The sequence below is a fragment of the Chiloscyllium plagiosum genome, chromosome 3 (genome assembly GCF_004010195.1).
Source record: "Chiloscyllium plagiosum isolate BGI_BamShark_2017 chromosome 3, ASM401019v2, whole genome shotgun sequence".
NCBI lineage: Eukaryota > Metazoa > Chordata > Chondrichthyes > Orectolobiformes > Hemiscylliidae > Chiloscyllium > Chiloscyllium plagiosum.
The window spans coordinates 3,252,041-3,265,513 of record NC_057712.1 but is presented as its reverse complement, the minus strand read 5'-3'; the positions used below and the strand labels follow the sequence as shown (position 1 = coordinate 3,265,513).

General features: G+C 41.0%; 1 protein-coding gene across 8 annotated transcripts in view; it reads right to left on the bottom strand.

Moving 5' to 3' along the window:
* agbl5 (AGBL carboxypeptidase 5) overlaps positions 1-13,052 on the bottom strand; it is a 131,745-nt gene extending 118,693 nt beyond the window's left edge. For 2 of the 8 annotated variants that reach the window (XM_043676214.1, XM_043676235.1), the window contains exons 1-2: positions 12,587-13,048; positions 4,096-4,398 (exon numbers count right to left, since the gene is read on the bottom strand). In XM_043676214.1, coding sequence (XP_043532149.1) covers positions 4,096-4,319 — 224 coding nt within the window. In that variant the 5' untranslated portion in view covers positions 4,320-4,398; positions 12,587-13,048. Of the gene's footprint in view, positions 1-3,876; positions 3,962-4,095; positions 4,399-4,953; positions 5,151-12,586 lie in introns of those variants that run through there. The other 6 variants (XM_043676225.1, XM_043676261.1, XM_043676271.1 and 3 more) reach the window with 6 other exon arrangements.
* Between the last annotated feature and the right edge of the window lie 421 nt (positions 13,053-13,473).

Sequence of the window (13,473 nt, the reverse complement as noted above, 5' to 3'; positions counted from 1 at the left end):
GGGACTGCTGTTGTCTATAATATACACAGGGACTGCTGTTCACTATAATACACACAGGGACTGCTGTTGTCTATAATATACACAGGGACTGCTGTTCACTATAATACACACAGGGACTGCTGTTGTCTATAATATACACAGGGACTGCTGTTCACTATAATACACACAGGGACTGCTGTTGTCTATAATATACACAGGGACTGCTGTTCACTATAATATACACAGGGACTGCTGTTCACTATAATATACACAGGGACTGCTGTTCACTATAATACACACAGGGACTGCTGTTCACTATAATATCCACAGGGACTGCTGTTCTCTATAATACACACAGGGACTGCTGTTCACTATAATTCACACAGGGACTGCTGTTCACTATAATTCACACAGGGACTGCTGTTCACTATAATTCACACAGGGACTGCTGTTCACTATAATTCACACAGGGACTGCTGTTCACTATAATTCACACAGGGACTGCTGTTCACTATAATTCACACAGGGACTGCTGTTCACTATAATTCACACAGGGACTGCTGTTCACTATAATTCACACAGGGACTGCTGTTCACTATAATTCACACAGGGACTGCTGTTCACTATAATACACACAGGGACTGCTGTTCACTATAATACAGGTGTACAAGATGATTAGGGGGTTAGATAGGGTCGCCAGTATGAACCTTTTCCCGCGTATTGAGTCGGTATTACAAGGGGGCATAGCTTTAAATTAAGGGGGGGTAGATATAGGACTGATGTTCGGGGTAGGTTCTTCACTCAGCGAGTCGTTAGTTCATGGAATGCCCTGCCAGTAACAGTGGTGGACTCTCCCTCTTTATGGGCATTTAAGAGGGCATTGGATAGGTATATGGAGGATAGTGGGTTAGTGTAGTTTAGGTGGGCTTGGATCGGCGCAACATCGAGGGCCCAAGGGCCTGTACTGCGCTGTATTGTTCTATGTTCTATGTTCTATGTTCTATCTGGCTTATTCAATTTAACAGTGACACCCTTGGTGCATCCAAAACTATGTAACTGAAGAAAATTGTCAACTGGTATTTATTCTTTTTTTTCCCTATTTATATGTTGAGTAAACCTACGTTCTCCATTGTTTCAAGTTCCAACTCTTTTAGTCTATCTAAATAGCCAAAATGATTCTCAAGACGTTAGAATTGAAAAGCAAAAATAACAATGAAGCATTGAAAATTATGAAACAAGCCTTATGCCTCATACCTTTCACATTTAAATTCCTCACCTATTTACTGCATTGCATAAAAGGTCAACAGATTTTTCCCCCAATGTAACTGAAAAGTTATTTTCCTACAAACTCATTGATCATAAAACAAATAACAACCCACTAAGGTTGATCAAATATTATTAGGTGCAAGATCACCTACCATTTTAAACAAGTGTCTAAACTCTACAAGTTTCAACTCCCTCTCAAGTCCCACAGTCACCTAGCAGACAAGTTAGCAGCTACATTAATGAAGAATCATAGAATCCTACATTGTGGAAACAGGCCATTTGGCCCAATAAGTCCACACTGACCCTCCAAAGAGTATGTCACCCAGGCCCATTCCCCGACCCTATTATTCTACATTTACCCTGATTAATGCACCTTACCTACACATCCCTGAACACTGTGGGCAATTTAGTATGGACAATTCACCTAACCCAAACATCTTTGGTCTGTGGGAGGAAACCGGAGCACCCAAAGGAAACACACGCAGATATAGGGAGAATGTGCAAACTCCACACAGACAGTTTTCCAAGGCTGGAATCAAACCAGAATGCTAACCACTGATCCACTGTCCCGCCCTAGTACCAGTGTTACCAGCATAGGCGGGGCAATACCGATAGCTTTGAAAAGATTTAATTGTACTCACTCAAATTAAACTAGGCTTTGAATTGAGCTCAAATAAATATTACGAATAAGCAAGAGACCTTTAGTGTTGTAAGGAAGATAGTACTAGATGGTACAACATTCTGCAACCATCACTATCTCAGCATACTTTTGATCAGTGAAAATCTTCCAAAATCAAAGGAGAATCTCAACTATTGATATGAAAAGAGTTTGGTTTAGATGTTCATGTGGTCTAGTAACCATGCCATTGAAAAATAACATAGCTTTCAATGCAAGTTTTGATTTGCCCACTGTAAAGATAAGTCCAATGTAAGATAGATGAATATAACATTACCAATAACAATAGATTTTATAAACATTTACCACAAGAAGCTAGATGAAATTGAGACTATAGCAAGTATACTTTCGTTTGAAATCTATGTTCAGTGAAAGCAAATTAATATTTACTATTTTAAGCATCAAGACAGCTAAGCAAATGTAAATCTACAATTATATTGCTTATTCATTGTTTAAACCAATCCTAAGACTGAAGAGCATACATATTCAGTCTGTTGTTCAAGATAACTACTTGGCAGTAACATAATACTTCCAACAAACATTACTAGCTTTTGTTATAATTCCTGGGTCTCATCAAATGAAAAGAAGAGATAGTTCTTAGAGCTAAAGGGATCAAAGTGTATGCAGAAAAGTAAGAACAGGGGTACTGAATGGCAATGGTCAGCCATGATCATACAGAACGGTGGAGCAGGCTCGATGGGCCAAATTGCCTACTCCTGTTCCTATTTTCTACATTTCTAATGTTTTCTACTCAAATCTTGAGGAGGACCTGGGGCTCCTTTTTATCCAGAAAATGGACAGAACAAATGGCTTCACAGGCCTTGATCAGAAGTAAAGCTCAGTAAGGGAATCAGTGCCTGGTAATGCATAGGAGTCAAATAGGCCCTAAATCTACAAAGAAAATCTCCAAGTACCTCCAAGTCGATTTGTGTAGATTGTGTAGATGGTTGATCATTTTTTGTTATGTTGTTCATCTACGCTTTACTCAAATAGTCACAGACATATTAGGGTTTATTATGGATCTTGGCAGGGAGACCAGAATTCCTGCCATACAACCCCTCAAAAGATTTGACCTTATTTGACTTTGACATCATCAAGATCAGAGATCATGGATTCACTTCCTTTTGCAACTCATAAAATCATCACAGGATCCCTATAGAGGGGAAGCAGGTATTTCGGTGTGGTCCATCCTGACCCTCTGAAGAGCATTCCATCCAGTCCCATGCTATTCCTGTAATCCTGCATTTCTGAAGCTAATTCACCTAGCCTGCATACCTCTGGACACTGGGCAATTTTGCATGGCCAATCCAGCTGACCTGCACATCTTTGGACTGTGGACAAACCCATGCAGGCAGAGGGAGAATGTGTCAACTCCATACAGACAGTTGCCTGAGGCTAGAATCGAACCCGGGTCCCTGGCACCATGAGGCAGCAATGCTGACCATTGAGCCACCATGCCACCCTCATAAAGAGTGAATCTCAAAAGTCATTTTAAAATTGAGGACATTTCTACTTGAAAGGAAGACAAAGTCATGCATGGCGGTTGAATGGATTTATAAAGTGAAGACCACAACGATAAAAAAAATCACAAATAGTGTGCACTGCTCTCATGTGACTTTGAAACACACTCTGATAAACTAACCATTTATTGGAGTATAGAAAAACCTGGCACTAACAATTCCTAAGCAATTAATTTTTAAAACTTGGAAAATGATGGGCATGTAGTAAGAAGCTTAAAAAATTTGATGAAGCTTTTGTAAAGTAAATTTTAATTTGTAAATAGTACTATAATTGGTCTTTACTTTGTGTCCAATGAAGTAAAATGATAAGTAATCTACTTGAACTATTTACAATCTAATCCACTGACTAAATGAATGTTCGTGAAAACTGATTATACTTGGGGTTAGCGATTAAAATATACTGAAATTCTCTTCCCTTTTCCTGTCAATACAAACCAATGTGCCACAAGGTGATTCCCTCCTGTAATGCCTATTATCATCAGATGCATCTTGTTATACTGCATTTTTTCCATAGCTCCACCTGTAATGAAATCAAGTTTCCAAAGTTTCATGTAAAAGCAATGACACCATAAATGACAACTGTTTTACGCAAATTTAACCTAGCAACAAAATTCCTAATTATTCCAAATACATTTAAAAAACTCATTAAATTACCTATTACCATTCTCGAATTCCGTATCGGCACAGTCTGGTTTGGTCCATACATTAAATTCGCAATCTGGAGTAATTAACACATTTCCTAGATTTCCTGTGCCTGTACTACCACCGCTGGGAGTTGAGTCCACTTCTCCTTCAGGTCGCTCCACTTTTTCAACTTGAGCAATGTTTCCAGAGTCAAACTTGGAACTAAAAAGTAAGCCGCCACATCGAATTTCCATTTTTGTGGCAAGACAGAATATTTCAAGTCATCTTTCATTCTTCTACGTGACACTGTGAGAGCAGTTATGTCTTTACCTTCTGTGCAGGGAAAGAAAATAATTATTTCTAAGTATTTCAAAATACAGCTAAATAGCTTACTGATTAAATAGAACCACAGTAAAACTTAAACAAATCATTACCAAAAATTGTCTTGGATATCTCATCATTCCTGTGCAGTAATACCTAAAAATTCTCATAGATTAATACCCTTTAAAATCAAGATAATTAATATAAAAATCACAACTTGCATTTTTTCCAACAAAGATCAATAAAGATAAAAGCCTTGTAGAATCAAAAAAGGAAACTCAACTATATGCAATCTCTTCCAAATATCAATGGCATAGCACTCACTGATTTACTGTTTCCTAGAAGAAAGACAAGGTCAATCTCTGGGTTCAGTCATCCAGTAGAAATTACAGTGAACTAGAAAAACAGAAAATTGTGCAGCAAGAAAAAAAAATGCAAAATGCAAATAATTGCACAAAAAGCTTATCCTATAAAGGTTGGGTCTCAGTTTATTAAATAGATGGTATTTGCAACTTAAAATAGTCTAGAAAATGCATGACTTTTAGTTTTTACAAATCTTTCACTAACCTTCCACTGCAGACTGCTGGCAATTCAGAGAATGTGAATAAAAGCTGTCTGATGTGTTACAATGTTTAGAACCCAGCAAATCTGATCACTCAGACTTGTCCCTTATAGCTCTGGATGACCCTTCAGAATGGAGATGAGAAAGAGGAATTTCTTCAGCCAGAGGGTGTTGAATCTGTGGAATTCATTGCCACAGACAGCTGTGGATGCCAAGTCATTGAGTATTTAAGAGAGAGATAGAAAAGTTTGTGATTAGTAAGGGGATGAAGGGTTATGGGGAGAAGATAGGAGAATGGGGTTGTAAAACATATTAACCATGATCAGGTAATGGACCAGACTTGATGGGCTCAATGTCTGGATTAGTGGTGTTGGAAGAGCACAGCAGTTCAGGCATCCGAGGAGCAGTAAAATCGACTGATGAAGGGCTTTTGCCCGAAACGTCAATTTTACTGCTCCTCGGATGCTGCCTGAACTGCTGTGCTCTTCCAGCACCACTAATCCAGAATCTGGTTTCCAGCATCTGCAGTCATTGAGCCCATCAAGGTGGTAAAAACAATGGCCCAATTGTGCTCCCATATCTTATGTTTTCATGGTCAGAGCATCACAATCAGCCATAAATACTACTGTCTGCTGTGTAATAACTGAAGCCACCGATCTTATAAACTTTATGAAAAGCCTCAAACTCTTTGTGGGAAAATTTTAAAAAGAAAACAAAGCAATGAGATTTCAAAGCCCCAGTGGAAGACCACAGGCAAGGCTCATAAATCGCACGGCTCACAATTAACTCGAGTGTTGACTTGTCTGCGGTGGTCTGATACCCTCTGCAACCTTTCATGGATACCATTGACTCCTGTGCCAATGCAGCAAACCCAACTATAGCAGTCCTAAGGAACCTTCCACAATTTTAATCCAAGAAAACTTAAACCGTGTAGGAGCAACAGCTCAAAACAAGGTCAAGGGGCAGCGGAAGGGCGAAGACCCGAAAGAATATCATAGAAACTGATATTAGCACAGGAGACCACTGGCAAAAGTGATTTAACAAATTTCCCCAAAAGCATTCCAAGGAAGTTTTATCATTTTGATACTCCATACCAACTTTAAGTAATCTAGGCTAACCCAGCAGTAACATATCAAAGGCACTTTTTTGTAACTGACAACTCTCCTTCTTCATAACTGAACTCAAAATACTGTCAGAAAATTCTAGACTATCAGATTAGAGTATAGAATTAGTTTAAATATTAAAACCATATTCTGGCAAATTTAGGGACAACAGCTTGTGTTATATAGCATTTTAAGCATAATAAAAATATATCTAAGCACTTCACAGAAGTGAATTTGCCACATAAGCCCATAAGTAGGAACAGGAGTAGGTGACTCAGCTTGAGGCTGCTCCATCATTCAATGGATCAAGGCTGAACCTCATATCCACTTTCCTACCGTTTTCCCCCATAATTCTAGATTCTCCTACTGATCAAATATGTCTCAGCATTGCAATATACACAAGAACTCTGCGTTATCTCAGCTCTCTGTAATAAGACTATGAATGAAGACATTCCTCCTCATCTCAGTCTTCAATTGGCACCCTTTAATTATGAGATTGTCCCCTCTGGTCCTTGACTCTCACATGAAGTGAAATGACCTTCATCATTTACCCTGTCAAGCTCTTTAAGAATCCAAGTTTCAATGAGATCACATCTTCTGTTTTAAATTCCATTGAGTAGAAGTCCCAACCTGTTTAACCTTTGCTCGCAAGATATTCCCCCAAACCAGGAATCATCCTAATGAACGATTTCTGAAATGCCTCCAATGAAGTAATATCTTTCCTTAAATAAAAGGGACCAAAACTGCTCACAGTTGTCCAGATGTCTCGCCAGTACCTTGCACAGTTGCATAATGGTGTATACAGGTATACAAAGGGATACTTGAGTAGACCCTTGTCAGAGGTAGGTTTTAAAGAATGCCTTAAAGGATCAAAGGGCGGCAATAAGACTTAGGAACTTATTCTGCATCTAAGAGTCTTGACAGCTGAAAACACAACAATCAATGCTAAAGTTATTGAAATCAAGGATACTTAAAAGGCTAGATTCAGCAAACTACAGAGATATCAAAGAGCTGTGGAACTGCAGATTATAGATTTAGGGATGAATTTGAAAACAATGATTGATCATTTTCAAATTAAGGTATTACTTAAACACTAAGTCATTGAACAAGCACTGAAAGATGAATGGAGGGTATGTATTAGGACAGGGGCAAACTTTTCGATGACCTCAAATTTACAGGAGAGTAAAACACAAACACAGCCAGTTCATTGGGATAGTGAAGTTGAAGTAACAAACGCAGTCATCATAAGTGATTGGGATACATAGATGAAATGGACAGTACACTGACAAATGAAAATACTACAGAAGTTTGGCACAATTCTTTGATTTTTTTTTTAAGAAAGATTGAGGAGACAGAATAGAAACTAAATAGTATATTTTAAATAGCATGTGGGAACAGGGAGTTCTGCAAGTGTGCTTCTACACATTTTGAGAGTGTAACTGGATAAATTGAGAAGGCTGCTGAAAACAACTCTTATGGCAGCATCATAAAGTCATGACAGATGTGATTTAAGTATTTCTTGAGACAAGGACAGTTGATCATGATAGTTCAATAGATGTTCTATGTATCAACTTTTAGACAGCACTCAACACTAGCTATCCCACAGGATATTTGTTAAGATGAAAATCCATGGCATTTAAAGGGAACGGGGTAGTATGGATACAAACTTGTTCTAGCAACAGGAAGTAGTGCTAGGCTGATTTTTCAGACTGGAATGTGGCAAGCAATGATCTTATCAGTTTTAGATCCATTATTTTCTCATTTTTTAAAATATAAATGCCAGAGACTTAGACAGCAATAAATGCAAAGTTTGGCAAAATTGTATATGTGATATGATAGGCTTCAGAAAAACATGCAAAGTACAATACAATTGTATTCAATGGGAAGAAGCAGATGGAGTTGAACAAAGAGAAGGTTTAGAGATACACCTGGGAGAACTAAATTAAAAAGACAGCGCATATATATATATATATATATATATATATGGCAAATGTAGAAAAGTGCAGATGGGCAGAAAAGCCTTATTGTCAATACTTCCAAATCCTTAAAAGGTGCAGCACATGGTAAACACTTGTGGTGCAGTGGTTGTGTCCCTACCTCTGGGGCCAAAAGGACTGCTACGTCCCACTATTCCACAGGTGTGTCATAATACATCTGAACAGATTAAAATATCTACAAGGTTACAGGCCAGGTCCTTGCAAATGGGATTATTTAGCAAATGTTTAAGGACAAGTGCAGATACTCATGGCTAAGGAATATATAGATATTGGAGAGTGATGGGTATCGGAACTCGCCATCTAAAAGGGTCTTAGAAGTGGGAACCCTCAAAACAATTAACACACATTTAAAGAAACACTTGAAAGACTATGGCTGGAAATGTGTTGCTGGAAAAGCGCAGCAGGTCAGGCAGCATCCAAGGAACAGGAGAATCGACGTTTCGGGCATAAGCCCTTCTTCAGGAACACTTGAAAGACTATAGCATGCTAGGCCACGAGCCAAGTGTTGCAAAATGGAATTAGACTAGTTGGATGTGTGATGACTGGCACAGTCACGATGGATCGAAGGACCTCTCCCTATGCTGTAAAACATCTAAATTAATAAACATGGTTAAAAATGCACATGGGCTGTTTGTACTTATTATAAGGTGTAGATACAAACAGAGTCTGATAGAGCTTTGCAAATCACTCATTAGGCTTCAGTTTGTGGACAATTCCGCACATCACACTTCAGGAAAGGGACACTTTGGTTCTAGATTCCCCAGCCTGGGGAAATACCCAGCCTGTCTAGCCCTGCTAGAATTTTATATTTCAATAAATCCCCATTCCTCTAAACCCTCGTAAATATACACCCAGTCAAACCAATCTCTCAAAATAATACAAAATAAAATTCCATGGATAAATGTTGGTGAAATAATTTTTATTTTTGAGCAGTTTTCATCAATAGTCAAAAAAGGACATTTTAACAACAAAGTTAATGCAACATTAATATTTACATAACCAAAGAGTATGATAGCCGAGGGTTTTTGAGTTAAAAAAGGAGGCAGTCATGCTGATTTTAACAAGTACATAGACTGATTGAACATACTCAAGAAAACTCATTGCTTTTATATGGTATTGTAGATAGATAGGTTGGATGTCAAACTCTGAAGAAAGCAAGAGTAGCCTACCTCTAGTTGCACAAATTATTCTCCCAGCGCAATGTATGTAGATAGACAAATATTCAAAGATTAAATATTATTTGGGCAGAGTTTAGCAGGTACGTTAGAATTAATCCAATTTAAGATGGTTCTCCCTCTGGAATATGACAACTAACATGCATAAAATGATGCCAAAGCAGACCAGTAGAAAATACATTATGTATTTTATATAGACCCATAAGATCATAAGACACATAGCAGAAATTAGGCCATTTGGCCCATCAAATCAGCTCCACCATTCAGTCTCAGCTGCGCCATTCTCCCCGTAACCTTTGATCCTCTTAACAATCAAGAGCCCATCTCGGTCTTAAATATACTCAATTACCTGGTTTCCACAGCCTTCTGTGGCAATGAATTCCATAGATTCACCATTCTCTAGCTGAAGAAGTTTCTCCTTAGCTCCGTTCTAAAGGGTTTTCCTTTTCCTCGAAGAATGTTCCCTCCCATCCTAGTCTCTCCTGCCAATGGAAACACCTTCCCAATGTCCACTCTGTCCAGTATTCTTTAAGTTTCAATTAGATTCCTCTCTCATCCTTCTAAACTCCAAGCATGAACCCAGAGTCCTCAATATGTTAAGCCTTTGATTCCAGGGATCATTCTTGTGAAACTCCGCTGGACTGCCTCCAGAGCCAATACATCTTTCCTGAGGTATGGAGCCCAAACAGTTCACAATACTCAAAATGCAGTCTAACCAGAGCTTTATAAAGCCTCAGAATTCTATCTCTGATTTTATATTCAAGTGCTCTCAAAATAAATGCCAACATTGTATTTGCCTTCCTGACTACTGACTCAACCTTAGAAGTCCTAGTCCAGGATTCTCCCAAGTCATTTGTAGTTCAGATTTCTGAATTTTCTCCCCTAGTAGAAAATAGTCCATGCCTCTTCTTCCTACCAAAGTGTATGACCTCACACTTTCCCACATTGTATTCCAGCTGCCACTTTGTCCATTCTCCTAACGTCTAAATCCTTCTGCAGCCTCCGGGCCTCCTCAATACTACACATCCCTCCACCTATCTTTGTAACATCTGCAAACTTAGCCAGAATACCCTTAGTTCCTTCATCTACATCATTAACGTATAAAGTGAAGTGAAAAGGTGTGGTCCCAACATTGACTCCTGCAGAACACCACTAGTCACCGGCTGCCATCCTGAGAAGGACCTTCTTTCCACAATTCTCTGCTTTCTGCAAGACAGACAATCTTCCATCCATATTAGCAGCTCGCCACTAACACCATGGGCCCTTATCTTACTCAGCAGCCTCCTGTGCAGCAACTTGTCAAAGTCTTCCAGAAGCCCAGGTAGATAACATCCATTGGCACTCAGTTTAACCTGCTCGTTACCACCACAAAGAATTCTAACAGATTTGTCAGGCATGACCTCCCCTTGATGAAACTATGCTGACATTGCCCTATTTTACCATGCACTTCCAAGTAGTCAAAAATCTAATTCTTCACATTGGATTCCGAAATCTTACCAACAACCAAGGTCAAGCTAATTCCCACTGCCCTTCACCGCATTATATGCGTTCTCTTTTGCTTTTATGCTGTCCCTGACTTCCCCGATCAGCCATGGTTGCCTCATCTTCCCTTTAGTACGCTGCCTCCTAGGATATATTTTTACCATGTCTCCCAAAGGAACTCCTGTCTTTGCATGTTCCACTGTCTTTCTTGCCAACTCCTCTCCTGGTCAGCTCCTCCCTCATGCCTCTGTAATTGCTTTTATTCAACTGCAATATTGTTACATCTGATTCCACCTTCCCACCACCAAACTGCAGAGTAAACTCTATCATATTATGGGTCCTAAGGGTTCCTTCACCTTAAGCTCCCTCATTGCACAACACTAAATCTAGAATTGCCGTGGACCCCACCACAAACTGTTGGTCCATAGAATCTCTACAGTGTGGAAACAGGGCCTTCAGCCCAACAAATCCACACCAATCCTCTGTATAGTAACCCATTCAGACCCATTCCCTTACCCTACATGTTATCCTTGATTAATGCACCTAACTTACACATCCCTGAACATTATGGGCAATTTAGCATGGCCAATTTACCTAATGTGCACATCTTTGGATTGTAGGAGGAAACCGGAGCACCCGGAGGAAACCCACCCAGACAAGGGGAGAATGTGCAAACCAGAGGCTGGAATTGAACCCAGGTCCCTGGTGCTGTGATGCAGCAGTGCTAACCACTGAGTCACCTTGTTCCAAAAAGCCATCTCAGACATTCCACAAATTCCTTTTCTTGCGATCCACTACCAACTTGATTTTCTCAGTTCACCTGCATATTGAAATCCCTGATGATAACTGTCACCTTACCTTTCTTATATGCCTTTTCTAGCTTCTGGTGTATCTTGCACCCCAAATTCTGACTACTGTTTGGAGGCTTGTACATAATTTTCATTATGGTTTTTTTTTAACATTTGCAGTTCCTCAACTCAACCTGCAGAAACCTGTAACGACAACGTGTTGTGTGATCCCAATGTTCAGCCTCATTTTCACACCAACTGTAACCAATTACCTTTAGGCCTAATTTGAGATGTCAGAAGCACTATTTAGGGTCATGGTTGCAGTGCCAACAGCACTGTAATATCAGTGGTATACAGTGATGATAAATATTAATATCTACTGATTGTAATATGGCATTGATATTACAGTTATTCAGCAGGTGCTGATGCTTAAATCTTACTATACATCTTCTTAGCAAAAATTTCAGTTAACACAGTACTGACCTGCAGTAGTTATAAGTCATGTATATTGCTACATTGACATTACCAACTGGCTGTAAGATCATAAAGACATAGGAGCGGAAATTAGGCCATTCAGCCCATTGACTCTGCTCTGCCATTCAATCATGGCTGATAAGTTTCTCAACCCCATTCTCCCACTTTTTCCCATAACCCTTGATCCCGTTGACAATCTCCCTCTTATGACCTGGCCTTCACAGCTCAAGGTCACCCTCCCTGGTGATATCACTAACCTGTGGAAGTGCCCATCACTGGTGATCTCACCAATTATTGTCACCAGTCAGTTACCCTCAATGTTGATATCAGCAGCCCAACACTCAAGGGATATCAGTGACTATCTAGCATCAGCTCAGTCTTCGCACTGGGAAAATCTCCGTTTGCTGGCCCCAAATACTCAACTGTCACAATCATCAGGGACACCCCAACTATGGCACTGGTCACTCTTTACCAGCGACGGCAGCAGCAATCACTACCTCCACCAAATGGGCCCAGCAGCCCTCATCACGACAGCCTGAACAGAGAGGCAGGAACGGTCACCTCACACCGGGGGCTAAGCGCCGATGTGGCGGAATGTCCGCTTCCCGGCTCCGCTCACCTGGGCTCAGCGACAGCGCCGCCTCCCCGCCGCGGGGCTCATCCCGAGCCCAGAACTCCGGCTCGCATCCCTCGGGGCCTCGGTCCGACTCGAAGCCGAAGCGGCCTCTTCCTCGGATCCGCTCTCGGGCGGAGAATCTCGGCACTCGCACAGCCGCTCTCGTCGGTTCTGGGTGACGGCGTACCGGTCGCTCCGCCTTCGCGCCTCGGCCTCTCGCTGCCGGCGGCTCCGGGAGTCCTCCTCCCTGTCGTGATCCCGTTCCCTCCGCCTCCTCTCAGTCGCTGCTTCTCCGGAGCCCTCGCCGCTCCTTCCCCGCTGCCCTTGCCGCCTGGTATTCTGGTCACCAGCAGCGGCTAACCGCGATCTCTCGGGCTCCGTCTCTCCGTCGCTTTGTTTTTTTTCCCGACAAACAAACAAACACACACCAACTTCCCTTCAAACTCTGCTTGACATCAACAACGAGCTAGCTGATTGGCCACCTCGCATGCAGCAGCAAAGTGACCAATGATTGGCTCGTCACAAGGCACTTTTAATTTAAAAAAGGGTCAGTTTGATTCATGAAAAGGGCGCCTGCGCTATCCGCGAGCCCAGTCGGAAAGGGCAACGTCCCGTGCGAAGGGCTCCGGCAGCACGGACCTGTCGCCTAGGAAACCGGGAGGCGGGGCCTGTCGCCAGGGCAATCTCGGTGCTGGGAGTCTGTCACATGGTCAAGCCACCAGGTAAGTGTTTCAGCTTGAAGTTTCACACGAAACTGAACGATTTTTTTTCCTTTATCCACCAAACAAATTCCATTGAATTATCAATAACATGCAAAGCATCATCAGGGTCAGTGTCCTAACAGGAAAGGCGAGGAACGGATGAAATCAGGGAGCCCTATGGTGCCCACA